We start from the raw sequence: 27309 nt of genomic DNA, 5'->3' as shown, positions 1-27309 counted from the left end.
CTTGTCGAAAGAGGCGTCTAACATGATCGGGGGAGGGGTCAGACTCACTGACGTGTCATCACATCCCAATTACTTAGATCGATGCTTATGATTTTGATCACTGGATTGTCTGGTCCAGACTTGATTATTTACAGACCGCCGCCATATAGCTAGAATATTGAGTGTGACGTTAAACAACAAACAAACCACATCACCATTATATAGAATGCCTGTTTGAGACTTGCAGGTCACTTTCAACACGCTCAACATAAAAAAACAGCAATTTGATCCAATTTGGTGAATTGGAACAGACAAGCCAGAAATCAATGTTTGGTGAACACCACACACAGCAATATTCCAGCTATACCGTGACGGTCTGTAAATAATCAAGTCTGGACCTGACAATCCAGTGATCAACATGACCATTGATCTACGCAGTTGGGATATGATGTGTATCAACCAAGTCCTCGAAATTTACAAGGGGTCCCATTAGTCGCCTGGCAAAGGGAAGTAACTCCTTAAACATGTTCTCCCTCCACAGACGCGTATCATTGAAAGAGAATATTTTCCCCATTAACTTTACCTTTACAAAAATATCCTGAAAACAAGTTTCAAAAACAATTGCCAGACAGTTGGTGGTTGACGTGAAAGCAAACTTAGTTTGACCAATGAGACTAATACTTTCACGTGATTATCACCTGACCAATGCACCGAAGCATAGATAGTCTAATTATCTGCATGTAATCTTGTTGATGGAACACACAGGTTTGTTTTATTGTAGAATTTCTTTTACAAAGCCTAATGGTTATTTTAAATCTGAAAAGTTGGAATTTAAAACCTCAATGCAAAATGTCTAATTACTAGAAGTGTTATAAAATCAAAGGAATTGAAAAAAAAATTGTTTTCACTTCAATCGTTAACAATTCATTGTTAAACAGGGTCTTCATAAAAAATAACCACAAAACCATATATAAGAATCTGGATTTATTTTCCACTAGACAACAGAAAAATATCCTACCAAGTACAGGTAGAAAAATATCTAAAGCATGTGTTATGACAACAGTCTACAAAATAAGACTCTTTCTCACACAAACTCTGAATAGAAAACATGGCATCATTCCGATAAATCCGATCGGAAACAAATGAAAACGTGAGTGATACAGCACTAACAGAGGTTAACTCGAAGAAATCCATATATGGACGTGCAAGAAAGTAACGTCTCAAATTTGAATGAAAATCTGGGGAGAGAGAAAGATGAGACACTTTTAAGGACATACTTTGTTCTTTTGAAACAGATGAACATAAGTCAAGTTTGAATAGTGAAAAAAGAAAAACTTCATGAAATAACAGTTACCTGTTATCAGAGTCAAACGTATTTCAAATTTCTCCTTGTTCATGGTGTCATGAAATTTCTTTGAGTGGCATTTAGAAGTTGGTGATGAGCAAGGGCGATAGTTCTATGTTTGTCATGAAATTTCACAATGGCATATTTTGAAGGAACTTTTGCAAAAACAATTTCAAAACTGTCTTAAAATGTAATGTTTTTTAAATATTTTTAATATGATGATTTCCAACCAAACATTTTGGTCATCCTTGCTCTTCAGAATCCTATATTCTCAAATATCCAAAAGAAAATTGGGTCTTGCCTAATTTATGATTAATGGCTATGCTTAAAGTTAGTTAGTGCATGTGTACGTAGTCATGTAGCATCTGGTTGGTCGTGATAGTAGCAAGGCAAGTGAATGTTAACATTTGCAACACAAACATAAGCATCTAATGAAACCCTGTACCATACTGATAACATTACACCACGAGTCTTATGTCAATACAAAAATCTTCAAAGTATACATAGCATAGTCATTGGATATGAAGCAGATCACCATATCATTCATTCGTTGCATTTCATTTCTAACGACATCAAACCCTAAAAGTGACAATACCAGGTAGTGGCCATTTTTGTTCAGAAATTATTTTTATTTAAGGGAAACAGTTTTAGTCACTGAAGGAATTGGCTATTGAATGTAGTTGTACACAATGGTCAAGAAGTCATGTCCATATTCAAAACAATAAAACATTGATGCAGTTGGATGACGCTAGCAAAAATGACCTTCGCCAATAAGCTCCTTGCACAACGTTTACAAAAACATCTCAATTATCCATAAAAAATGCCCATCTCTGAAAACATCAATATTTCAGTGGCTTGTAAAACATCAAATACGTTTCTGTTACAAAAATGATTATACAGAGATCAGTTATTGACTAATCTTGGTCACATTTTCTTCAAGGCAAAGCATGTTCTATTCATAAGCAAGTAAGTAATTTATTAAATAATTCAAGCATATAGAAAATATCATTCATCAATAAGTTGTAATCATGGTCCTATTCATGTTAAGTATATTCAGCAAATAGACAAAAACAGCCCAATTTTGACGTCAATGTATAAACAGCTATGTAAGGAAAAAAAACAGATCATCTAGCAATCATTGAAAATTCTATAAGCTTCTGAAAGTTAACTTACTAAACATTTTGTTCAAATTTGATGATTTTATATAAACAGAAAAGTGTAAAAGGAATATCATCACTTAGATGACAACTACCGTAAAATATTGTATGTGAGCACTCCTTCTTGGAGACATTTTCTTCTGAAACAGAAAAACTGCTCAGAATCTTAGAATATCCCATAAGCACCAAGCCAGTAACCTTATTATACAGAGGTGTGACGACATTTCGGATTCTCTACTCTTAAAAAATTAATCAGCGAGTTAATGAATATAGTTAATAAGTTTATAATATTGGACGACATTACACTCTACTCTTAAAAAGTTAATCAGTGAGTAAATGAATATAATAATTAAGTTTATAATATTGGACGACATTACACTCTACTCTTAAAAAGTTAATCAGCGAGTTAATGAATATAGTTAATAAGTTTATAATATCCAGTCAGAATTGGTGAGCAAGTAGGGTTATTTCTGCTGTTAGCAATGTTTCACCACAACTGGTTAGGGACTCGACAGAATGACCTTTCAGCTTGACAAACAAATCCGTTCACCACAATGTTTAACCCAACACACACAAGTAACTCAGGAAGGGGAATGGCTTCGTCAAAAGATCTTTGTAGTTTGTACAATAATACAAGAACAATTACTGATCCATGCCCTCGTGCTCCATACTCTCGGTTACCAAGGAAACATCCTTCTAAAATAAAGGATTATCTTTTAAAGCACACGTTTCTTAATATATTACTTACATATACAGAGCAGTATCAAAATTTACATTTTCTTTACATATTTTCTAAATCAAAGGAGTGAGTATGGTTTTACACCGCTTTTGGCAATATTCCAGCAATATCACAGCGGGGCACACCAGAAATGGGCTTCACACATTGTACCCATGTGGGGAATCGAACCTGGGTCTTCAGCATGACGAGCAAACGCTTTAACCAGTGGGCTACCCTACCGCCCCCTGAATAAAAGGATGTCAGGTATTTTAACAGTTTTGCCATAACCATGGTAACAGTTTAATATACTGTCGTCCAATGGCTGGTGATCATGTGACTGTCATACCACTGATATGCAATGAAAGATTACTTCAGCAGTCCACAGGATTTATCAGCTCACACATAATATATAATTTTGAACACTACAATTCAGCGGTTTATTGTCACTTTGATAAAAAATGTTGGAGTTCCCTTCCATTGTTAAGAACTATTTAGGTTGTGGAAAGCAACAAGGAACATTGACACAAGAATATGGAGTGAGTGAGTGTAGTTCTATGCCGCTTTTAGCAATATTCCAGCAATATAACAGCGGTGGACACCAGGAATGGGCTTCACACATTGTACCCATGTGGGGACCGAAACTGGGTCTTCGGCGGGAGAAACAAATACATTAACCGCTTCACACATTGTACCCATGTAGGGACCGAAACTGGGTCTTCGGCGTGACAAAGAAATACTTCAACCACTTCACACATTGTACCCATGTAGGGATCGAAACTGGATCTTCGGCAGGAGAAACAAATACATTAACCGCTTCACACATTGTACCCATGTGGGGAATCGAACCCAGGACTTCGGTATGATGAACTAATGCTCTAACCACTATGCTACCCTACCACCTCCCAAGAGTATGGAACCAAGGGAGCTACTGAGTTGGGTTTCATGAAGCAGTATTATACAACTGAAGAAGACACACCAGAAATACTCCTCACACATAGTACACATGAGGGAAAGAACCCAGGCCTTCAGTCGGACAAACAATGCCTTAACCACTCGTCAACCCCCCCTACCCAGAAGTGTAAGTGAAACGCTGTGCTCAAAGCTCGCATAACATTTTGGTCATATAAAGCATCTTATCTTTTGTATCTTAATAAAAAGTATATCATAAATAAGAGGTTTTGTTAGTTGAAACAATGGTCCCGTATATATACTGAGGGAAACAAATAAGGTAACACCACCTCATATCAGTGTTCCTTTATTTATTCTCAGATTTCCTCCCAAAGCGCTATTCAATGCTGGTTATGAAAACAAGAAAATATCAAAGGAACACTTGAATTTTCCTGTGTTCCTTTATTTGTTTTGCTCAGTATATTGTCAACGAATGTTCTTACAAGATGGTGTATAACTCCCTGTTAGCAACATCAAAAAAGATTGGTTTCTACGTATCCACCACGTGGACATAAAACTGAGAGACAGCAGTGACAGCTCATGTCGTCACACCTCCTCCATTAACGCACTGCGTAAATACTCGGGAGTTATAGGAAATGTTCTGTACACTTGGTCTGCTTTCGGACAAAGATTGTGGTCAAACATTAAATATCCTTCATCTAAGGATTGCTTAGGAGAGACTTAATTTCATCTGTTTCCGCACATTCTAGATACGTCTTCCCGTCTGGCGACGTTCCGTTCTTCTTCGCTCCCTGAAACAAATAAAGTTTGATACTGAATAGTGAAAAATATACTGTATGTAATGAAAGTTTTGTGATTGGCTAACAGTAGTATTAACTGCACCTAGCAGATTTTGCACTGTTAGTATAACTGAAGGATCAAAGTAAGAGTTCCACTTTGCTCCCTGAAACAAATTAAACAAGAAGACAAAGTCATCAATATCCCCCGCAATGGCAAAATACTCTTCATGATTATGTCTACGAGTTATGATTATGTCAAATATTTAAGTGTGTATATAGAAAAGTGGAAGGAGAGTATTGAAAGGTTTTTAAAGTTCTGCTCCAGAAAGGAGCACTATCGCCAATTTCAGTCTAAATCAAACTTGTTTCCATGGAAATGCCAATTATATTTTATTAAGAATTCCAAAATATCCAAAAGGCACCCGTACACCACCAGATCTATGTATGTGCCAAGTTTGGTGAAGAAACATTGAACGGTTTTAGGGTACTGCTCCGGAAAAGAGCACTACCACTAATTTCAGTTTTATTCAAACTTGTTGCCATGGAAATGACAAAAAATATTTTATTCAGAATTCCAAAACTACCAAAAGGCACCAGTTCACCATCAGACCAATCTATGTGCCAAGTTTGGTGAAGAAATAGTGAATGGTTTTAGAGTTCTGCTCCAGAATAGAGCACAACCACCAATTTCAGGCTAAGTCAAACTACCAATTTCAGGCTAAGTCAAACTTGTTGCCATGGAAATGTCAAAAATATTTTATTCAAAATTCCAAAACTACCAAAAGGCACCAGTACACCACCAGATCTACCTATGTGCCAAGTTTGGTGAAGAAATAGGGAACAGTTTTAGAGTTCAGCTCCGGAAAAGAGCACTACCACAATTTCAGACTAAGTCAAACTTGTTTCCATTGAAACGCCAAAAATATTTTATTCAGAATTCCAAAACTACCAAAAGGCACCACCAGACCAATCTATGTGCCAAGTTTGGTGAAGAAATAGTGAATGGTTTTAGAGTTCTGCTCCAGAAAAGAGCACTACAACTAATTTCAGTCAAAGTCGAACTTGTTGCCATGGAAACGCCAAAAATATTTAATTCAGAATTCCAAAAGTACCAAAAGGCACCAGTACACCATCAGATCCATGTATGTGCCAAGTTTGGTGAAGAAAAATTGAACGGTTTTAGAGTTCTGCTCCGGAAAAGAAAAATGTGCACGGACGGAGTCCATTTTAATACCCCCCCCACAAAACGCGTTGAGGGGGATAATTATGTTAAACACTGAATAGTGAGAGATGAACTGTAGGTCTGGAAAGTTTTGTATTATGAAATTATTGAGATTGACTGACAAAAACTTAATTGCATCTGGTTGGTTTTGCACTGTTAGTAAAACTAAAGGATCAAAGTTAGTTTTCCATATATTTGATCACTGAAACCCAGTCAATTAAGTACTGAATAGTGAATCAGGGTTCCCACAGGCATGGCAGGCCAAAATTCCCTGACTTTTCCCTGACAAGTATGGATTTTTCCCTGGCCATTTAAGTGTAAAAACTGGCCTCCTTCCTCCCTTTCAGTCAGTCCTAACCACCCTGTTAAGATATTTCCTTCACACAATCATAAATACACACAATATTTGTTAATTTATTACATTAACCAAAACATTGATATTTGTGATGAAGAAAATTTTCATTGACTCTCCTGCTACAATGTTACATAATACTATTAGATACATTTGACCATGACCATCAAATATATATTCTCAGGTGAAGTCAGTAATATGTCATCTGAAAAAATTGTATTTTATATTAAAGGCTTTTGACAAAGAGCATAAATGTGAAACTAATGATTTAATTAAACTGTTTCATTCAAACTCAGGAACACATTTCTTCATTATCACAAAATGTTGGAATTATCAAAGGCGTATTTGGAAAGAATAAAGATGCAAGATGTAACTTTACATTCAGTACAACCATGAGAACTAGATTATGAACACCATTCAACCACTTTCAATTTTGTGAATAAACAGCATCATACTATTTATAATATTTTGGAACGGCATACAAATGAATGGAAAATTATCTTTTAACACAGGTATCTTTAGAAGAGGTGGATCTGTTGCCTATAAAGAAAAATGTTTTTGAATGGCAAACAATTATCTATTGTTAATCACTATGCCTATCTCGGACTAGTGTTTTTCCATACTAAACAAGAGTCATCAGAAGATGACAAATACCCCAGGCCATACAAATATGAAAGAGAAAATCATCTGACAGTTACTATAAGTTGAACTTCATTTTTTTAGACAAGGTCCAAAATGTTTCCATGGAAACCAAGAACAATAGATATGACAAAATCTGTAAATAGCAAAAGGCACCACTTTAGGTTCTGTTTGATATATCTGCAAAGTTTTGTTGAAAAATATTGAACCGTTTTCGAGTTATGCTCCGGAAAGAAAATTATTACGGACGGACGGACGGACAAGGCGTCGACTATATCCCCCCGTATTACATGCCGGGGTGATAAAAAGAGTGTTATATATCCGAAATCACATGCTAAGAATGCTCTTCTCAAATTTATGTCAGTTTCCCAGAATTTTGGAATTTTAACCCGGAAAATATGTTTCATATTGTTTGATTCACAAATTCAACCGATTGTGCTTCATAGAAGAATATGTCCGTTATGTAACCCGTCTTTAGAAGATGAAATTAACATTATGCTGATTTAAGAAAAGCGACTTTGTTTCCATTCTATCCTCCAGAAATGAAAATGTAATATGTAATCAAGGGCTTTATGTAAAACATGCTGTTATGCTTAAATGCAATCTCTTATCTGAACTGTAATCAATTTCATGAAATGTCTGTAACATGTGCTGCATCTTTGACTTTGACTACTACGCAGCTAAATCATATCTCAGTTTCAGTCATTGACTATTAAACTGTAGATGAATGTTGAGGAGTGAGTGAGTATTGTTTTAGAAATATCACGGTGGGGGACATTAGAAATGGGCTTCACACATTGAAACCATGTGGAGAATCAAACCCAGGTCTTCTGCATGACGAGTGAACGCTTTAACCACAAGGCGACCCCACTGCCCCCCCATATTGAGGAAGACAAGTAATGTTGCAGTAGCAGATAGTAAACTGTATACAGTGGGTGGTGTATGTTTTGATTACTCGGTGTTACGTAAGCAGCTTGACAAACATGCCACACTTGTAACCTTGGCTGATTAGACTGTTGACTGACTGACTGTCTGAGTTTAGTTTTACGCCGCTTTTAGCAATATTCCAGCAATATCACGGCGGGGGACACCAGAAATGGGCTTAACACATTGTGCCCATGTGGGGAATCGAACCCGGGTCTTCGGCGTGACGAGCCAACGCTTTAACCACTAGGCTACCCCACCGCCCCAGACTGTTGACAGTGACAACATGAAAATAAGGAAACTAAAAACGAAAGGGATATTATTTATTTAAAGTTGAAAGTGAGTGGAAGCAAATAAGAGACATTTTGTTTGTTGTAGGTCTATGTGAATTACTGTTGTCATATATCTATTGCCTGGTGCATGTCCCTCACAGTTTTGTCAGTAATGTCCTGCTTGTGAACCCCTCAAGACTCACAGATTTATCAAAATCCATTCCAGTTGGAAGATGTAATATTTCTGGTGTAAAATTCCAACAGTAATTCATTCCCTGGAGTAAGATGATAGAAAGGCTTCATCTGACTTTGTTCAACAACACAGTTGTTTCTAGTTCAAATGCATAAAATACAGAAAAAATACAAGGAAAGTCATTTTCCAACTTAGTTAAAACTAAGTGCCGTTGACAGGCAAATTGGAAAATTAATAAAATAACGTTTCTGTAAAATAATGAACTGCTTAAAGCATATAGTTTAAAACCTGTTTTATTTCACATGTTGCGCTTCTGCTGCCTGCTCTCGATGGTGGTGAAAACAAGAACATGTGTCTCTCATGTTCCAAGCCACACAATATAATGCTCGGGGTGAGCTTTGTGCTTCTAGTCATTCTCTTCACAGTGCAAAATTGGAAATTTTAATATAAATTGTATATTTATATACTCACCTATCTCACAACTTGCACCTCTCTCTCTTGCTTCGACTTTTAGTGGAACGACTGTAAACTTTTTTCCATAGACCTCCTTGTCCATTTGCCCGTGCACTGCTGTTCTTCTTAATTAGCTTCTAAGTTCCTAATAAAGCTTGCAGCGTGCTCCACTAATTGCCCACGTGACTACATTGAATGATCATTCTCATCTTGGAGCCAACGTTGTAATCTGAGTAGTGGGGAGGCCAGGCGGGCATCCATCGCGCGTGACATAGGATAAGTATATAAATATACAATTTATATTAAAATTTCCAAATTTTTAAACTTATCCTATGCACACAACTCCTATGCTTGTAGTGGGTTCTCCGGAACCCCTTGGCTTACTAAGCACAACGACTCCCAGTGAGATGGGTGCTCCCGAGCGATGTGGTGTTCAGGAGGTGGACCAGATGAAGAGCCAGGAGCTACCGAAGCCGGATGGGCTGGAGTAGAAGGCTGTATTTGGTTCCAGGCTGAGGTTATGGCCCTGATCATCATATTTATATCCGGAGTCGCTGTAGTAGTGGGATTGTTATCAGGTTCCCATGACTCAGCGATGATCCTAGAGTGAGTCGAAGGATTCTCAGAGCGTGTAGACGGAACATCGTAAGAGACTGTAGGCCTATTAGTGGTATCAGAGCAATGATCACCCGAACGTCGGTCAGAGGAACTGTATCGAGATCTCGACGTGGTAAGTACCGAAGTAGGTTGGTAGGCCGGTGATCTAGCTAGCTAGGTGATCCGGTATGATATGAAGAACTAGTCCGGGTCGCTGTAGTTCTAGTTGGTGATCTGGTTCTGATTGGAGCTCAGGTTCGATCATCTGAATAGGATCGCCCATGAGATGTGGATCTGTACTATGATCCCGATGGTCAATGGCTCTTTAAGGTGATCAAGATCGTATAGGTGACCTGGGTTGGTAGGATGATTTGGATTTGTAAAATGATCTGGATCGATTCGATGCACTAACTGGAAACTGTGATCGTGATCTGGATCTATAAGGTGATCTGGATCGAACAGGTGATCTGGATCGGTCTGGCGATCTACTTTGATGTTGTGATCCGGATCGGTTAGGTCACCTAGATCCATTCGGTGATCTGGATCGGTCTGGTGATCTGATTCTAAGTTGGGATCTGGATCCATTCGGTGATCTGGATCCAGATGATCTACTTCGATGTTGTGATCTTGATCGGATAGGTGATCTAGATCAGTCCGGTGATCTGATTTGAAGTTGTGATCTGGACCCATTTGGTGATCTGGATCGGTTAGGTGATCTGGATTGATCAGGTGATGTGGATCCTAGTTGTGCTCTGGATCGTGACTGTGATCTGGATCGATCCGGTGATCTTGATCGGCACGGTGATCTAGATCGGGTTTGTGATGGTGATCTGGATCGTGAAGGTGATCTAGAATGATGTGGTGATCTGGATCCGCAATTAGGTGACGAAACCTGAGGTGTTGATCCATGATGAACGTCCCCCGGCGACGCTGTTGTAGCCAGCTCCGTCCGGTTCAATGAACTGTGGGGGACAGTTGGCTGGTTGAACGCAGTTGGCCAGGCACCAAACAAACTGAGACAGTCGAGGAGATGTGTACCGATGATCTGGATGATGATCTGTCGATATAAGGTCCCCTGGTAGTCACTGCAAGACGAGTGAGGGTCGAGGGACGAATAATTCGTCTTGCATTGAGCACAAACTTTCCTTTTCCTTGACTGATTATCTGTTTTCCCCATGATATTAGGGTGAAATAATGTCCCTAATATACAGCACATCCAAACAGTCGTGCGACAAGAAAGAGAATGATCATTCAAGGTAGTCACGTGGGCAATTAGTGGAGCACGCTGCAAGCTTTATTAGGAACTTAGAAGCTAATTAAGGAGAACAACATGGAGTGCACGGACAAATGGACAAGGAGGTCTATGGAAAAAAGTTTACAGTCGTTCCACTAAAAGTCGAAGCAAGAAAGAGAGGTGCAAGTCATGAGATAAGATAAGTTTAAAAATTTGACAGGTTTATTTACTACCAATATCTTAAAAAAAATTGATATATTCTGCCCAATATATTGCATTTGTCCGACTTCTTGATGGTGGTTCTTATCTTCTGGAGTATCCAAGGGAGAAGAGCTCTTGGTAGGCACATGCCCGCAGCTCCTACCATGAGTGAATGAGTGTGTTGGGTACCGCTTTTAGCAATATTCCAGCAATATCACGACAGGGGACACCAAAAATGGGCTCCACACATTGTACCAATAAACGGAATTGATCCAGGAAGTTCTGCGAGACAAGCGAACGTTTGAACCACTAGGCTACCCCACCGCCCCCTATAGAGACTAAGTCTCCAGCCTAGAGGGAACAGCTAGCACCTAAAGATCTTAGCAGCTTTGATCTGAAGTAGCATCATTTTTTCGCAGAGTGGTTGAACTGTCTCTTCTCAATCACTGGTCTCCAGTGTATCATTAATGGCTGACTGTTCTTGTGACTGTTGCAAATGGCTTATCATACTGTCCTAACCACCCTGTCCTTTGCCTCTCCAGCCACGAAATGATTTGTACTTGGACTGAATGGCCTCCCTGAGATCTGGGTGCGGTGGGGATGACGGTTGTCACAGAAGCTAAGCCGAAACCTGGAATTGGTTATGTAAGATTGCTATGCCAGTTAAACCTGGCAATGGCTGTCTTGGGAGTAGAAGATGTAGAGGATGATGTTTGCTTTCAATTGATAAGCCAAATGCAATATGATAAACAGAATAAATTTTAAAATTTAGATTTGTTAAAGGTATAAGCTTGCCTGCAATGCGGTAACACCTTTTCCCTTTCATTGGTCCTGTTATCTCTACTAAGCAATGGATATTCGTTGTCACTATGTTCACATTTCCAGTTAATTTCAAGTTGGCAACTTACTGACATGTGTATATAACATCCAAATATCTGCATCAGAGCAGACTAGGGTTGCAACAATTCACCCAGACATCGAATCGATTTTCAATATTGGACACTCAATTCGATCATTTTGTAGTCGATTCTTCATACAAGTAAAAACGTCAGATTTCATTTTACTCCCAGAGTCAGCTTCTTTAGAATGAAATCCATCATCAACTTGGCAATGTCTACTAACAACAATCTTCATTGGATAATTAGCCCAGCATCAACCAATCACAGTTCGCCTATTTCAGTGCCCGAAACTGCTTGAGTTGGAGTCAAAATTATATTCTGGCTGTGTTGAAATCGAAATAGAGATAATGGTTATCAAAAATCGAAACTAAGGTGTAAGATTCGATTTTCGATGAATCGAACCGAATCGTTGCAGCCCTAGGGCAGACACAGATGAATCATCCTTCAGTGTGGAGTTAAATATTATTGATAGTGGTGACTTTCAGTCAGGGGAGCTAGAACAAAAGACTTACCTTTTTCAGCAGGAGTGCAACAGTGTCTTTGTGACCCTCAAAGATGGCAGACAGCAATGGGGTGATACCATATTGGTCCTCAACCTAAATAGACAATAAGTTCATTACTTTCTTTGTGTGCTGGTCAAAAAGTATTTCTTGAACCAGCCAACATAGGAACATGTTGTATTTTAGATATGAGTTCACTGTTGCCATGCTTTTATTGAAGTTCAAAGCAAAGTGCTAGAATCACTGCAGAAACAAAAAAATCCAGTCTGAGAATTCAGCCACTTGTCCAAAGCCCATGTCAAGTACAATCTGTTCAGTCTTGTAAGCTCATCTACTGATCGGCTGTATAATAACCAGAAATTCTGAAATAAAGAGCTATGTTTGGGCTAGTGGTCTAAAACACTATTGGTACAGACTGTAAACTTGTTTGCCCAATATTATTTACAAACATTTAAAGTAATAAAAATACTGCATACAATCTGTCATTTTCATGATCAAGGAAAGCCAGTGCCCTACCATGGTCTTTCAGATTGTTATGATTTAACAGGGGAAGGGGCAAGGAATGACCATGGTGGGCCTAGGATAATGACCTTGTACAGTTGACTACATTTCCAAGAGTCAGTTGGATTTAACTCTGCTTTTCACTAATTTCAGTATTCCAGATATATCCCAGAGTAGCTCAATGCAGCAGAGAAACCCCAAAGTCCCCCCAAACAGGTCTAGTTTATCTACTCCTTTGGTTAAACCCACATGACAAACCAGGAAACCACAATCACGGCAAACCCAGAATCAAACCCAGAATCATAGGTTTTGGTGTGCCCAAGGGATAAACTCTTCACAGGGAATTTCAGCTCATTTGATGACCTGTTCCTCCTTGATTTCCAAGAATTATACTGATGTCATGTCATGTCAGTGCACATGCTGACATACATGCACCTCATTCTTGCAGTGTGCTTTCATGCTTTCAGAAATGTCTGCATGATGAAAACTCTGCATCACTGACAGAGGTCAAAGACATTCACAAATCTGGTGAAAACCACGTAAAAAGAAAGCCTGACTGACATGGGATTGATGGGCAACCATCACAGATAACAGCTTCTTTAATTTAGTCAGTTCAATGTTTTGATACAGATTCTTGTACCATTGTTAAATCCAAGGAGGAGATGTATAAGTTTGTCAATATTATAATCATCATGCTAGTGACACTGTACCCATGTAGGGAATCGAACCCGAGCCTTCTGCATGACGAGCCAACACTACAACCATTATGCTACCCCACCACTCTAGCCAAACTGTAAATGGCCCCCATCAATCGTCACTTTCTGGCATGGCTGAGGAATGTATCTCAGCATGCATATTGCAGCACCATGATCACTTGACACCCATGATTATGACGCTCATGAAACAAAAGGCTGCATGACTCAAAGTAATATATTATGCAGCAAGACAAGGAAGTTCCATTGGATCACTGTACTCACATCTATACCAGCCCCATTATCCACTAACAACTCCACAACCTCATTTTGGCCATAATCTGCAGCAAAATGGATTGGGCTCCTTCCAGCTATCGCCTTTGTGATTAGAGATTTCTGCAAGGAAAATGAATATCAACATAAAGTCATTAGTTAACACATTTCATGCAAAACATTGCCTGTTGTTGAAAATTACTCATGATTCAGGATTAGCTTCAGTGCTGGTTACAAATAACACACAATTCTATCAACCATTATTGTTGCTTCACTGTGCTTAATGTCAGACACCATTATTAAACCCTTGTTAAAGGACCTCACCAAAAAGTAAAAAGGGACATAAACCTTAGCCACATTCTCCACAACAAAATGTCAAATAGGTCAAACTAAAAACTTAAAATGGCCATGTCAAAATGTATAGCATAGATAGTGTTTGTTCCTATTTGCATGCTGTACTATTTCGTTAATCAAAATGATTTACAATAACTTTCATCACAATTGAAACTTTCTTTCATTGTCTGTACAGTCTGTTTGAGACAAAATGATGCCGATGAATTGCAATCTAACACAAAAACAAATAGACATAAAACGAGATGCACGTGCGATAACGGGTCCTCAACCAATTTTTGAACTGGCGCGATTACACGTACCCAAGCTGCACAGGCAGTGAGCTGTATGTACTTAGTAATTGCATACTTGGGTCACCCCCTGTCATTTTCATCCTTGAAGATATCATAGACTTCATAAATTATTAACTTTTATTTTCTCTCACTATGTCAATCAGCAGTAATCACATGTCTCTGACGTCACTAATGCATGTGCATCTCGCTTTTCCTTTAGTTGCCAATGCGCCCTTGTAACAAACTGGAAAAACGCACAAATAAACGATGACAGTTTCTTAAACACCTTTTTTATTTCTGTGGCACAAATTATGCAATTTTTGTCTAGAGTTTGTCTGTTGTTTTTATTGCAGTCCGCGTTGGTTTGATCGTTTTATGTCTATTTTTTTGTGTGTTAGATTGCAATTCATCGGTATCATTTTGTCTCAAACGGACTGTAGTAAGATTTTCTATAATACATACTGTGTTCATTGATCACACTGATTGCATTAGCTCACTGATGGGTATAAGCATTGGATGAATACAAGTGTAAGCTGATTGTTTTTCTTATAATAAAGTAGAGGAAATGGGTGTTTTTACATGTTAAAAAGCTTGACTGGCATGGAAACTTGAGGCTGAAGCCTCATAAGCTAAACTGCAAGTGAGACCATTGTCAGGAAGATGTTGTGTGATAACATAAGCCTACGTTAATTGAATTTGATAATCATGATAATACAATGACCTACATATACTTAAAATCATCAATGGTGTTTTGTGTTCAAAGATCAGAGCGTGAGTGAGTTTAGTTTTATGCCGCACTCAGCAATATTCCAGCTATATGGCAGCGGTCTGTAAATAATTGAGTCTGGACCAGACAATCCAGTGATCAACAGCATGGGCATCGATTTACACAACTGGGAAGCAATGACATGCATCAACCAAGTCAGCAAGCCTGACCACCCGATCCCGTTAGTCGCCTCTTACGACAAGCATGTTTTACTGAAGATCAATTGTAACCCGGACCTTCGCGGGTCTTCAAAGATCAGAATTCATCAACTGTTCAGAGAAGAAAACAAGGACATTATATTTTTTTAGCATTTTCCAGAGAATCCACACTGAACTTCTAAAATACCCATCAAAGAAGTAATACACACTGAAGTCTTAATGTGTAAAAACTTATATAGAAAGTATAAAAAATGACAGAACTGTTAAATAGAAACTGAAATGAATTCAATTTGTCTTAAAAGATTTATGGCAGATGAGTCGGATCAAAACTCCTTCCTTGTTGCATGCTTTACAGAACACTGAACAGTGACACGTTGCTTTCCGTATATCAGCATAATAGCAGATTGTTTTTTGTTACCTAAAATTAGACCTGGGAGTCAACGACATCTTGCGTAAGATTAAATCAATCTTGGTGGCGAAAACTTCTTTGGGTACGGCGTCTACAACTACACGCCAAGAATGCGACATGTCAACTCGGGAACCGGTAGTGGCCCCTGCAATACATATCTGCAGGAGGTACCCAAACCTTTGGACACATATTCTCAAAGTTGCGTAGGGATGCGAAGGGTCTAATCAACCTCTCTATTAAACATTAGGTCCACATTAAATTCACACTTGTGAGTTGTCCAAATACACGAAAACCGGAGTTCTGTCAAATTGTCACGTAGATCCACAAACAGAGCAATATATAACAAATAAAAGAATCGGTATTGGAAATGAAAATAATAGTCACCTCTTTGGCTAGAAGATTTCTCACTTCAGCGACCTCTCCATTTTTTACACTCCACAAAAAGGATTTAGACAAATCTGATTCGTCTGCCATGATGCTGAGTAAGATATAAAAATTGGGAGGACCCAACCGGAAACAGCTCACGAATCTGGCAGGTGCGCGTAAATGTAACGCTTGATTTGATTGGTAGATATCCTCTGGAAACCCAATGAAGAAAGACGTAACGTACTCGCTCCAACAGAGGCGACACCTCTCGCGTGTAGTGCATAAAATAGTTGTTCAAAGGGACATAATTAGCATTTTGAGAATCAAGGATTTTAGGAATGCTTTCGTCAATTCCTAAAAGTAAAGAATTTGAAGAATTTGTCCTTGTTTGACACCACAAACAATCACCAGTATTCCAGGTATATCATGATGGCCTGTAAATAATAATCAATTATAATGATTTTTATGGAGAGGCACGTACAATGTGAATGACCCTCCTAAATTGTATGTACAAACTACTTGCCCCACCCCCACCACCCCCCCTGCATATTTTTACATAATATTATCATGTACAAAATTGCTGAAATCCCCTAGTACATGTGTACAAAATTGCTAACCCCCACCTATCATATGATTTACGTTACTACATTCCCACTCAACCTCATAATCCCTATGTCCTGGTGTTCGAGAATCGAACCCCAGACGTCGTTGGGTAGTGAGGTTGTGAAAGCGTTGGATTCCGTTCATGTGCGCAGCTCAGTTCTGGAGTCCACGTCGTGATATTGCTGGGGAGATACACCCGGAGTAATGCAGGTACCGGGTAGTTCCCACTTTGGTGAAACCCACGAGGACGGGTTTGATGCTGATAAACCTAGGAACACCATGGCGAATATGGGATTTGAACCAAAGATACCTCTTCCCCTCGCAATTCATCGGAGGTTTGATGAACAAACATCACTGCATGTGCTTTACTCACTGAAATATTTCACATGACATGAAATACTATTGCTAATTATATGAACATATATCAATCAATTCTTGCATATTACGCCTGCACATTACGGGACTAACAGGATCAGACTCGCTGACTTGGTTGATATATGTCCTTGTATCCCATTTTCGTAGGTCGATGCTCATGATGTCAATCACTGGACTGTCCTGAGTGAGTATGGTTTTACGCCGCTTTTAGCAATATTCACGGCGGGGGACACCGGAAATGGGCTTCACACATTGTACCCATGTGGGGAATCGAACCCGGGTCTTCAGTGTGACGAGCGAACGCTTAAACTACTAGGCTACCCCACCGCCTAGTCTCTCGTACAGACCATGAAGCAAATATATCCAAGAAATCCCACGCAAGTCTAGAAAATGTGGCAAGTCTAGATCTGAAAATGAAGAAATTCTCAGGGCTCCTTTTCATTATATCTAAAAAAAATTTACTATGAACTTTTTTTCAGTAAAACATGCTCATTTCAGAGACTAGTTGATAGTCATACATGGTATGATGTTGGTATTTGTAGGCAATTCAGAAAATGAGCCTTCAACTTCACTGATCCACCAACTTGTCACTTTTAGAGATTAGTGATGGCAACTAATTTTCATAAGAGGCAAATAGGTTGACTTTACATTGGTAAAAAGAATTACAAGGTGCAAGCAATTCTGTCTTGGACAACTTATACCTGGCTGTGTACACTGTTCGTTGAAATCGAACACATAACCTTATAACAACAGTCGATCAAGATGTAGTATGGCACTGACCAGTGAGTCAGGCTCATTATAAGAGTAGGGGTGCAATTTCTAATCCCAATTAGCCTACATTATTTCTGTGTGCGAAATGGGATGTAGGCGAATTGAGATGTAGGCGAATATAGAGACCGCCGCCATATAGCTGGATTATTGTTGACTACAGTGTTAAACAACAACATGATAAACAAACTGTGTCTTACAAAAATATCACCTGGAGATTATCTCCTTACTCAGATTCTCAATCTCCCATCCCACTGGAGCTCCGTTTCAATTTAAATGGGATTTTGTGTTCCTATCATTATATAAATGCAGAGACCGAGTCTAGTCCCTGAACCATATTATTTTCCCTACAGCCTAACCCTCCCTGTAATGCTAAAGCCCTAAATGAAGCAAGTCTAGATTTCTACAGGAATCTCTGGTCTCCCTGGGGCTCCTTTTCAATTTAATGGGTTTATTTGTTACAATCAAAATTATATATATTCAGAGACTAAGCATTAGTCTACCCAAAGATGTGTCCCCGTGATTTGACGACCAGAGACCATATAATAAATTATTATGTGGGAGACAATATAATAATTATATGGTCTCTGTTACGACCTATTTCCAAGGCCGAATGTTTGCCATGTAAATATGGCTTCGCCTCCGACATTTGAAACTGATGAACTAACTGCCTATACAAACAATCATCATCATGTTCAGAATATAGCGCCATGTTGCAACAGGTGGTGCTCTAGTTTATAAGAGAGAGTAATTAACACAGGTGCCTACGATGACACACATGCAACTGGTTATAGCTTACACCGGATACGCTCATCGAACCGTAGAGATGAACCCACGTGTTGAAATAAAGACACATCCCTTCTCGACAGTGTGTCCTAGTTTACCTTACGCCTCAAGGACGAGGCGGGAGGCCAGCTTCCGTGTTCGTTTTGTTTGTTGAGTCCAACATTTACTTGCTGTTACCGCAGCTACATTTATGTGTTATTACATCTATCCTCCTTCGATGCCATCTACCATATGCTACAGCTGACAATCTCCATAGCCTGTTTACATTTGTCGCTTTTAATGTATGTCTATAAAACGTTCAACGCTGAAAGCAGTCTTTGTACATATGCTATTGGCGACTGTATACACCACGTGCCCTCTCTGTATAGGAGCGTATCTTCTAACGGCGAAAGCGGGTCAGTACTTATCTATAGCCACTGCCAAAGACTGAGCCTCGGGGATCAGGCGTCAGTCCTCTAAAATGGGGATCAATCGGATGAACTGACCCGAACAGTTAGACCTGTTTGCAGTCACATGGGAGAAAACCCAGACCACGCCTCAAGGAGAACGCCCCTTTAAGGAAACCCATTGCTGTGGAAGGGGACACTACGGAATTCAGGTTGACACATGGACTGTTTACATCGAGGCGTCAACACTGAAAGTATGCATGGTCATTAACAATGCGAGGTTCTATCAGCAGACGACACTATCATCCCGAGCAGACGACACTGTCACAACACGCAGACGACATGTAGGATACTTCTGCCTGTTCTCAATCTGATGTCGGTATGGGTGAAGGTAAGATTTGTTAAGTTGTTTATCACTCGCCCTGTTCCACTTAGCGGCAAAACTAGGAGTGATTTAAACCGATTCGATCAGGTCGCACGAAGTGGTTCAGCTGTCTACGCGTATCGTCCCAGTGTACAGCGTTTGTTCAAAACATCAGTACTGTTGACGCCATCCGTTAATTATTGAACAGATGGGTATTTGTTATCCTCACCACACCAAGGAATTCGGCTCATGTGGGGAAGTCACGGTTAAATGTTGTCACAACGATAAGATAATTCATCCCCAGGGCATTTTAATATAGTACACAATCTGGTAAAGGCTCACTCTAAAGCACTGAGCCAAAACTCAGTATCTATCGCTGTGCTTTCAATAATTCAGCGCAAATACAATCCAAACGCATCCATTTAATTTTCTTTTTTTATAAGCAATTATTAACAATAGTTTCGTGAATATATTAAAGGGTATCGGGTTCGATAGAAAATGATATTGGTTATGCCATAAATAATATATAATTGTCGGCACTGAGACGAAACATCGAATGCCTATCCGAAATTAATTTAAACTATTCTGTTTATACACAGTGAATGAATATGATTTTACGCAGCTTTTAGCAGTATTCCAGCAATATTACGGCGAGGGACAATATGAATGGGCTTTACATCGTACCAATGTGGGAATCGAACCCGGGTCTCCGGCGTGACGAGCGAACACTTCAACCACTAGTCTACCCTGCTGTTCATACACAAGACCTGAAAACAGCTCGTATCCGAAATTCTACATCCTAAAATATCCCGCATATATTCATCGGTTATCGTATATATACTATGACTTTAACAATGACCTTTCGCCCTAAGACCTGAACGTGAGATTGCTACAGGTATCCTGGATACTGACCCGTGTGTGTGGAGACGATGACAAGCTAATGTCCCAGTAGGCAGATATATTTACTCTACGTAAGTCCACTGTTCACTGTAATGCATCTGTCCCGTGACACACCTCCCGAGCATGGCCTAGTTAGTAGATGTCCGTCAGTGTTGACAAGAACTCTCGTTTCCGTTGAATATAAGGAAGTACACCATGGAGCTGACAAGTACATCTCATTAACTGTGAGTACTCTACAAACTTCGGCCCCGATCCCCAACTCCGTTGTCCGTAAACACAAAATGTCAGAATGTAGCTGATTGTGTGATCGTCATATGACTTGTAGACAGTTTCAACACTGGTAGCATGGCCTGTAATATAACTGTATGTTTGAAACATTAATAATTATATCATGTCCTAGATACCCAGCTCCCGGTCTATGCATGGACACGCCGATAACGTAAATAGCGTGTGGAACATCTGTGTCACTGATTCGCAGCGGCGACAGTTTCAACACTAACGACATGTGCCTCATATATGATGGTATATTGTTTGTAACATATATGCCTTTATATTATGATGACTCACACGTTGACCTTCGACAGTTTTCATAGATATCATTGTCCAAATTATTTCCAAATGTTACCCGTTTGAACATATATTCAGTTTCAGGTTGAAAGAAGTAATTAAGTAATTAATGAACACACATTACTGTTACATGATTCGGTTGCTCGTGATTGGAATGCTTTATTCAATCTCTGCTTATTGGTTGACACATGCTTTGTTCGTCATTACATGTATCAAAGTTAATTTTTATGCTTGTAGTTATTGTGGAACGTTGGTTGTTTTTATTAGTGAAAATCCTTAGTATTGGCCCTCACGGCCGTCTCCATATAGCTGGAATATTTCTGAATGCAAACAAACGAAAACCAAAACGATAGTTTGTAGAGGTTTAACGAGATCGTTGGTTGCTGGTTTAAGTCCAGGGAATCGACACGGTTAATATCCGTGGTTAACACTGTGTATGTGTTTGGGGGTTTGTTTTTAACGAAAAACAAAACCCAAACAGCATTGTATGATTCAAGAGATACAGGTCTCTGGTCTTCAGGACTTTGGGATTTCATAACAACGCAATTCAGTCACATGTGTTGTGATATCTCACTCGGTCACTCTCGCCCACCGATACACCCCCACAAAAACTCGCACGTATAAACTCAATCACTCTCACTCACTCACTCACTCACTCACTAACTCACTCAACATTCATCAACACACAAACCCACCTATTCCAAAAAGCAACCCAACATTCCCCAACACACAAACTCGCACTTATCCACCCACTCACTCACTCACGCCCAGCCATTCATCAGCACACAAACTCGTACTTGTCCACTCACTCACTGTATCCCTCCCATTCCCCAACACACTAACTCGTACTTATCCACTCACTCACTCAAGCCGTCCCATTCCCCAACACACAAACTCGTACTTATCCACCCACCCACTCACTCTAGCCCAGCCATTCATCAACACACAAACTCGTATTTGTCCACTCACTCACTAACTCTAGCCCTCACTCACTCAAGCCCTCCCATTCCCCAACACACAAACTCGTACTTATCCACCCACTCACTCACTCTAGCCCAGTCATTCATTAACACACAAACTCGTACTTATCCACTCACTCACTCCAGATAACCATTCACCAACATACACACTCTCTCCTATCCACCCACTCACTCACTCATCAACTCACCCACCCACTCTTTTACTCACTCACTCATCAACTCACCCACCCACTCCTTTACCCACTCACTCCTCAACTCACCCACCCTCTCACTCATCAACTCACCCACCCACTCATTTACTCACTCACTCATCAACCCACCCACCCACTCATTTACTCACTCACTCATCAACTCACCCACCCACTCATTTACTCACTCGACTTGAAAGTTATCTCGCAATAACGTGTATGAATACAAATCAAATAAAAAGATCGGCCACCAGCATGTTAATTGTACACACTGTACAACTCACTCGCCATATCCGGTTGTTGTGAATCTTACACACAATACTCCTGTTTATCTGGCTTTCACACTCCAGCAACAGACATTCACTGCCGACCAGGCTACAAAAGGCGTTATACATGACTGGAATGCCTTCTGCAATAACAAATGGGGTTCCATTCAGGAGCTGGTCATGTCATACAAGGGACATAACTCCATTAATAGCTCTGGCAGTTACAGCATTGTGACAAGACTGTACCCGAGTCCGACAGCAGGTGGCAGGGATTAACAGGTTGGCATGTCGTATTCATGACGCTGCACCAGATATGAAACGGGTACTCCTGTCCTGGCATAATAAACAGTTTCAATAATATCCGATATCTACAGTCCACAGGACGTGGAGTAGCCTAGTGGTTAAAGCGTTTGCTCCTCACGCCGAAGACGCGGGTTCGATTCCCCACTTGGATACAATGTGTGAAACTCATGTCTGGTGTCCCCCGCCGCGATATTGCTGGAATATTGCTAAAAGTGGCGTTAAACCAAATTTATTCACTCACTCATTCACTTGGGTGTATTGGTTGCACGAAAACTGTAAGCATTCATGATGTACATTCAACGCCGTCTTGTAAACATGTTATATCTCAAAAGTGCCTTAGGCCCAAATGTCAAAATCTTTTTCAGATAATTGACGTTTGCCTATAAATGATTATGCTATTCAGATCAACAAATAGTAAATATGTTGTGGCCTTACGTTTGTCTATAAGTGGTTGTGCTACTCAGATAAACAAATAGTAAATATGTTGTGGCCTTACGATTGTCTATAAGTGGTTGTGCTACTCAGATAAACAAATAGTAAATATGTTGTGGCCTTACGATTGTCTATAAGTGGTTGTGCTACTCAGATAAACAAATAGTAAATATGTTGTGGCCTTACGATTGTCTATAAGTGGTTGTGCTACTCAGATAAACATAGTAAATATGTTGTGGCCTTACGTTTGTCTATAAGTGGTTGTGCTATTAAGATCAACAAATAGTAAATATGTTGTGGCCTTATGTTTGTCTATAAGTGTTTATGCTACTCAGATAAACATAGTAAATATGTTGTGGCCTTACGATTGTCTATAAGTGGTTGTGCTACTCAGATAAACATAGTAAATATGTTGTGGCCTTACGTTTGTCTATAAGTGGTTGTGCTATTAAGATCAACAAATAGTAAATATGTTGTGGCCTTACGTTTGTCTATAAGTGTTTATGCTACTCAGATCAACAAATAGTAAATATGTTGTGGCCTTACGTTTGTCTATAAGTGGTTGTGCTATTAAGATCAACAAATAGTAAATGTGTTGTGGCCTTACGTTTGTCTATAAGTGTTTATGCTACTCAGATCAACAAATAGTAAATATGTTGTGGCCTTATGTTTGTCTATAAGTGTTTATGCTACTCAGATCAACAAATAGTAAATATGTTGTGGCCTTACGTTTGTCTATAAGTGTTTATGCTACTCAGATCAACAAATAGTAAATATGTTGTGGCCTTACGTTTGTCTATAAGTGTTTATGCTACTCAGATCAACAAATAGTAAATATGTTGTGGCCTTACGTTTGTCTATAAGTGTTTATGCTACTCAGATCAACAAATAGTAAATATGTTGTGGCCTTACGTTTGTCTATAAGTGTTTATGCTACTCAGATCAACAAATAGTAAATATGTTGTGGCCTTACGTTTGTCTATAAGTGTTTATGCTACTCAGATCAACAAATAGTAAATGTGTTGTGGCCTTACGTTTGTCTATAAGTGTTTATGCTACTCAGATCAACAAATAGTAAATATGTTGTGGCCTTATGTTTGTCTATAAGTGTTTATGCTACTCAGATCAACAAATAGTAAATATGTTGTGGCCTTACGTTTGTCTATAAGTGTTTATGCTACTCAGATCAACAAATAGTAAATATGTTGTGGCCTTACGTTTGTCTATAAGTGTTTATGCTACTCAGATCAACAAATAGTAAATATGTTGTGGCCTTACGTTTGTCTATAAGTGTTTATGCTACTCAGATCAACAAATAGTAAATATGTTGTGGCCTTACGTTTGTCTATATAAGTGTTTATGCTACTCAGATCAACAAATAGTAAATATGTTGTGGCCTTACGTTTGATCTATAAGTCTATAAGTGTTTATGCTACTCAGATCAACAAATAGTAAATATGTTGTGGCCTTACGTTTGTCTATAAGTGTTTGTGCTACTCAGATCAACAAATAGTAAATATGTTGTGGCCTTACGTTTGTCTATAAGTGTTTGTGCTACTCAGATCAACAAATAGTAAATATGTTGTGGCCTTACGTTTGTCTATAAGTGTTTGTGCTACTCAGATCAACAAATAGTAAATATGTTGTGGCCTTACGTTTGTCTATAAGTGTTTATGCTACTCAGATCAACAAAATAGTAAATATGTTGTGGCCTTACGTTTGTCTATAAGTGGTTTATGCTACTCAGATCAACAAATAGTAAATATGTTGTGGCCTTACGTTTGTCTATAAGTGGTTGTGCTACTCAGATCAACAAATAGTAAATATGTTGTGGCCTTACGTTTGTCTATAAGTGGTTGTGCTACTCAGATCAACAAATAGTAAATATGTTGTGGCCTTATGTTTGTCTATAAGTGTTTATGCTACTCAGATCAACAAATAGTAAATGTGTTGTGGCCTTACGTTTGTCTTTTAGTGGTTGTGCTATTCAGATCAACATAGTAAATATGTTGTGGCCTTATGTTTGTCTATAAGTGTTTATGCTACTCAGATCAACATAGTAAATATGTTGTGGCCTTACGATTGTCTTTTAGTGGTTGTGCTACTCAGATCAACAAATAGTAAATGTGTTGTGGCCTTACGTGGTCTTTTAGTGGTTGTGCTATTCACCTTACGTGTATTTACGTTCTGTCACAAAGTGTAATATCCCACGACTCTTGATCGAAATGTTGCGGCGAGCCATACAGCCTGGTCGATTCAGTTCAACCCTAATGTGCTGCATAATATCCACATGCGGAGGGCAAGGCAATAATCAGTTTCACATTACGTATGCTTTGCACATTAATGAATAGGGTATATGAACGTTGTTTGCATTTTGCCATTGAATCGTGCCGACGAACATGCTTTTAGTGTTTGAATACCGCTCTGCATTTAGTACCAAGTACGCAGCTGGCAACACCATGCGATCTTACCAGGATTGACGACCGTCCATTGTATGGTTTTGGGGAATGCGCGCGTGTTCGTGTGTGAGCGTGCGTTTGCGTGTGCGTGTGTGTATGTTTCTGAGTCCGTGCGTATGTTACAGGAAAGGAGTCATTTTTTTTTAACATTTTTAAAAATCTAATTTAAGTTTGCGAAATGAACCGTTCGTTTGGCATTTTGCATGTAGTGAAAATACAATTGGTGAGGAAAATATCATCGTCTCTCCGTTGAGAGAAAATAACTGCCTGTTTTGAGCCAGTGTCATCGAATATCAGACCCCCTGCATAATTAAATGGCTTCTGCCTCGCGGGTTATGATGCTATACAGTACTTCCGGCACGCTTTTATGAATATGATCTGGGAGTTGAGCAAATACTCCCACTCTGCTTGTGTACAGACGCTGTATCAAGGAGACGATGGGCTGCAGGTTACCTTGTCAACAGCAGGTATCTCGGGGGATTCTCTGTGGGGCGAGGTGCTGATCTCTGTCAGGTGCCGGAAACATGGGTAGGATTGTCATGTACTACAGACCTCTTGCTGATATGTGACGTTGAACTCTCCAGTCACTGACCACATGATGGAGGATGGCTGCAGTGATTGTGGAGACTCTATTTGATCTCAGAGGAATTGGATGAAATCTCGATGACACATTTTTGATCTGTGAGAACCGTGGCTGTTATGTTCATGACAAAGGCATTATAAATCCATAATAAGCACCCTTAGGGGTATAGTTCTAATGTTTGTTGGTTTGGACCAGACAATCCACTGTTTGATATCATGTTCATCGATCTGTGTTGGTTGGTTTGTTGTTGTTTAACGCGTCACTCATCAATATTCCATCTACATGACGTCGGTCTGTAAATAATCGAGTCTGTACCAGACAATTCAATGTTCAACCACATGAGCATCGATCTACGCAATTGGGATACGATGACATGTGTCAACCAAGTCAGCGAGCCTAACCACTAGATCCCGTTAGTCGCCTCTTACAAGCATGGGTTACTGAACACAAAATCTAACCCGGATCTTCACGGGTGTATGTAGGTCTGAGGTATGGCATATAGTCATGCTTGCATTGGTGTTTGGTGTGACATCACAATGCTTGTGGTCAGATCACTTTAACGTACATTGATGCTCATGGTGATAATCACCAGACTGTCTGGTCAACATTTTTAGGACGGTGGGGTTGCTCAATGGTTTGAGCGTTCGTTCGTCACGCCGAAGACCCGGGTTCGATTCCCAACATGGGTACAAAGTGTGAAGCCCATGATATTACTGGAATATTGCTGAAAGCGGCGTAAAACTAAACTCACTCACTCGTTCAGCTGTTGTCATGTCGTCATCAGACCAGTCAGGATTACGGCCTATTGGACGTCAAAACCGTTGCCATCTAATATTAAAACGTACCATATTTATTCCATTAGATGATGTTACACAATGTTGGTGCACCGGTGCACATTTGATTATTTACAGACCACCGTCATATATATTTCTGAGTACTTCGTGAGACAAACAATAAGCCAATGTCCTTTTCGTAGGTCAGATACTTTGTTTGTATGTCATGTATACGTCAGAGTTTGTTGGTACAAACAAACCAAACTCGTCATCAACCAACACTCCTACCAGACAAATATGAAGTCACGTCTATGTATATTTCACTATCGTTTGTGAACACTCCGAGACCACGAAACACAGTTTTATGGACGTTTAGCCATGACCTAACAGGTCCTATGGTATGCTCAACGCTTTA

At 39.5% G+C, this 27309-nt stretch overlaps 2 protein-coding genes across 3 annotated transcripts in view; one reads left to right on the top strand and one right to left on the bottom strand.

The window, feature by feature from the left end:
* Positions 1 to 950: 950 nt before the first annotated feature.
* Positions 951 to 16338, bottom strand: LOC124262254 (myotrophin-like). The gene is made up of 4 exons (XM_046696740.1): positions 16180 to 16338; positions 13852 to 13962; positions 12386 to 12469; positions 951 to 4899 (listed from the first exon to the last, which is right to left on the bottom strand). The coding sequence occupies exons 1-4, from the start codon at positions 16267 to 16269 to the stop codon at positions 4807 to 4809; spliced, it is 378 nt and encodes a 125-aa protein (XP_046552696.1). The 5' UTR covers positions 16270 to 16338; the 3' UTR covers positions 951 to 4806.
* Positions 16339 to 18559: 2221 nt separating this feature from the next.
* LOC124262252 (double-stranded RNA-specific adenosine deaminase-like) overlaps positions 18560 to 27309 on the top strand; it is a 47141-nt gene continuing 38391 nt past the window's right edge. The window contains exon 1 of one of the 2 annotated variants that reach the window (XM_046696735.1): positions 18560 to 19470. In XM_046696735.1, the coding sequence (XP_046552691.1) occupies positions 19461 to 19470 (10 nt within the window). In that variant the 5' untranslated portion in view covers positions 18560 to 19460. Of the gene's footprint in view, positions 19471 to 20390; positions 20568 to 27309 lie in introns of those variants that run through there. The other variant, XM_046696737.1, reaches the window with a different exon arrangement.

This window comes from Haliotis rubra, unplaced genomic scaffold (genome assembly GCF_003918875.1).
Source record: "Haliotis rubra isolate DU_JTF1 unplaced genomic scaffold, ASM391887v1 Scf83, whole genome shotgun sequence".
In the NCBI taxonomy this organism is placed as follows: domain Eukaryota; kingdom Metazoa; phylum Mollusca; class Gastropoda; order Lepetellida; family Haliotidae; genus Haliotis; species Haliotis rubra.
This window is presented reverse-complemented; position numbering and strand designations above follow the sequence as displayed.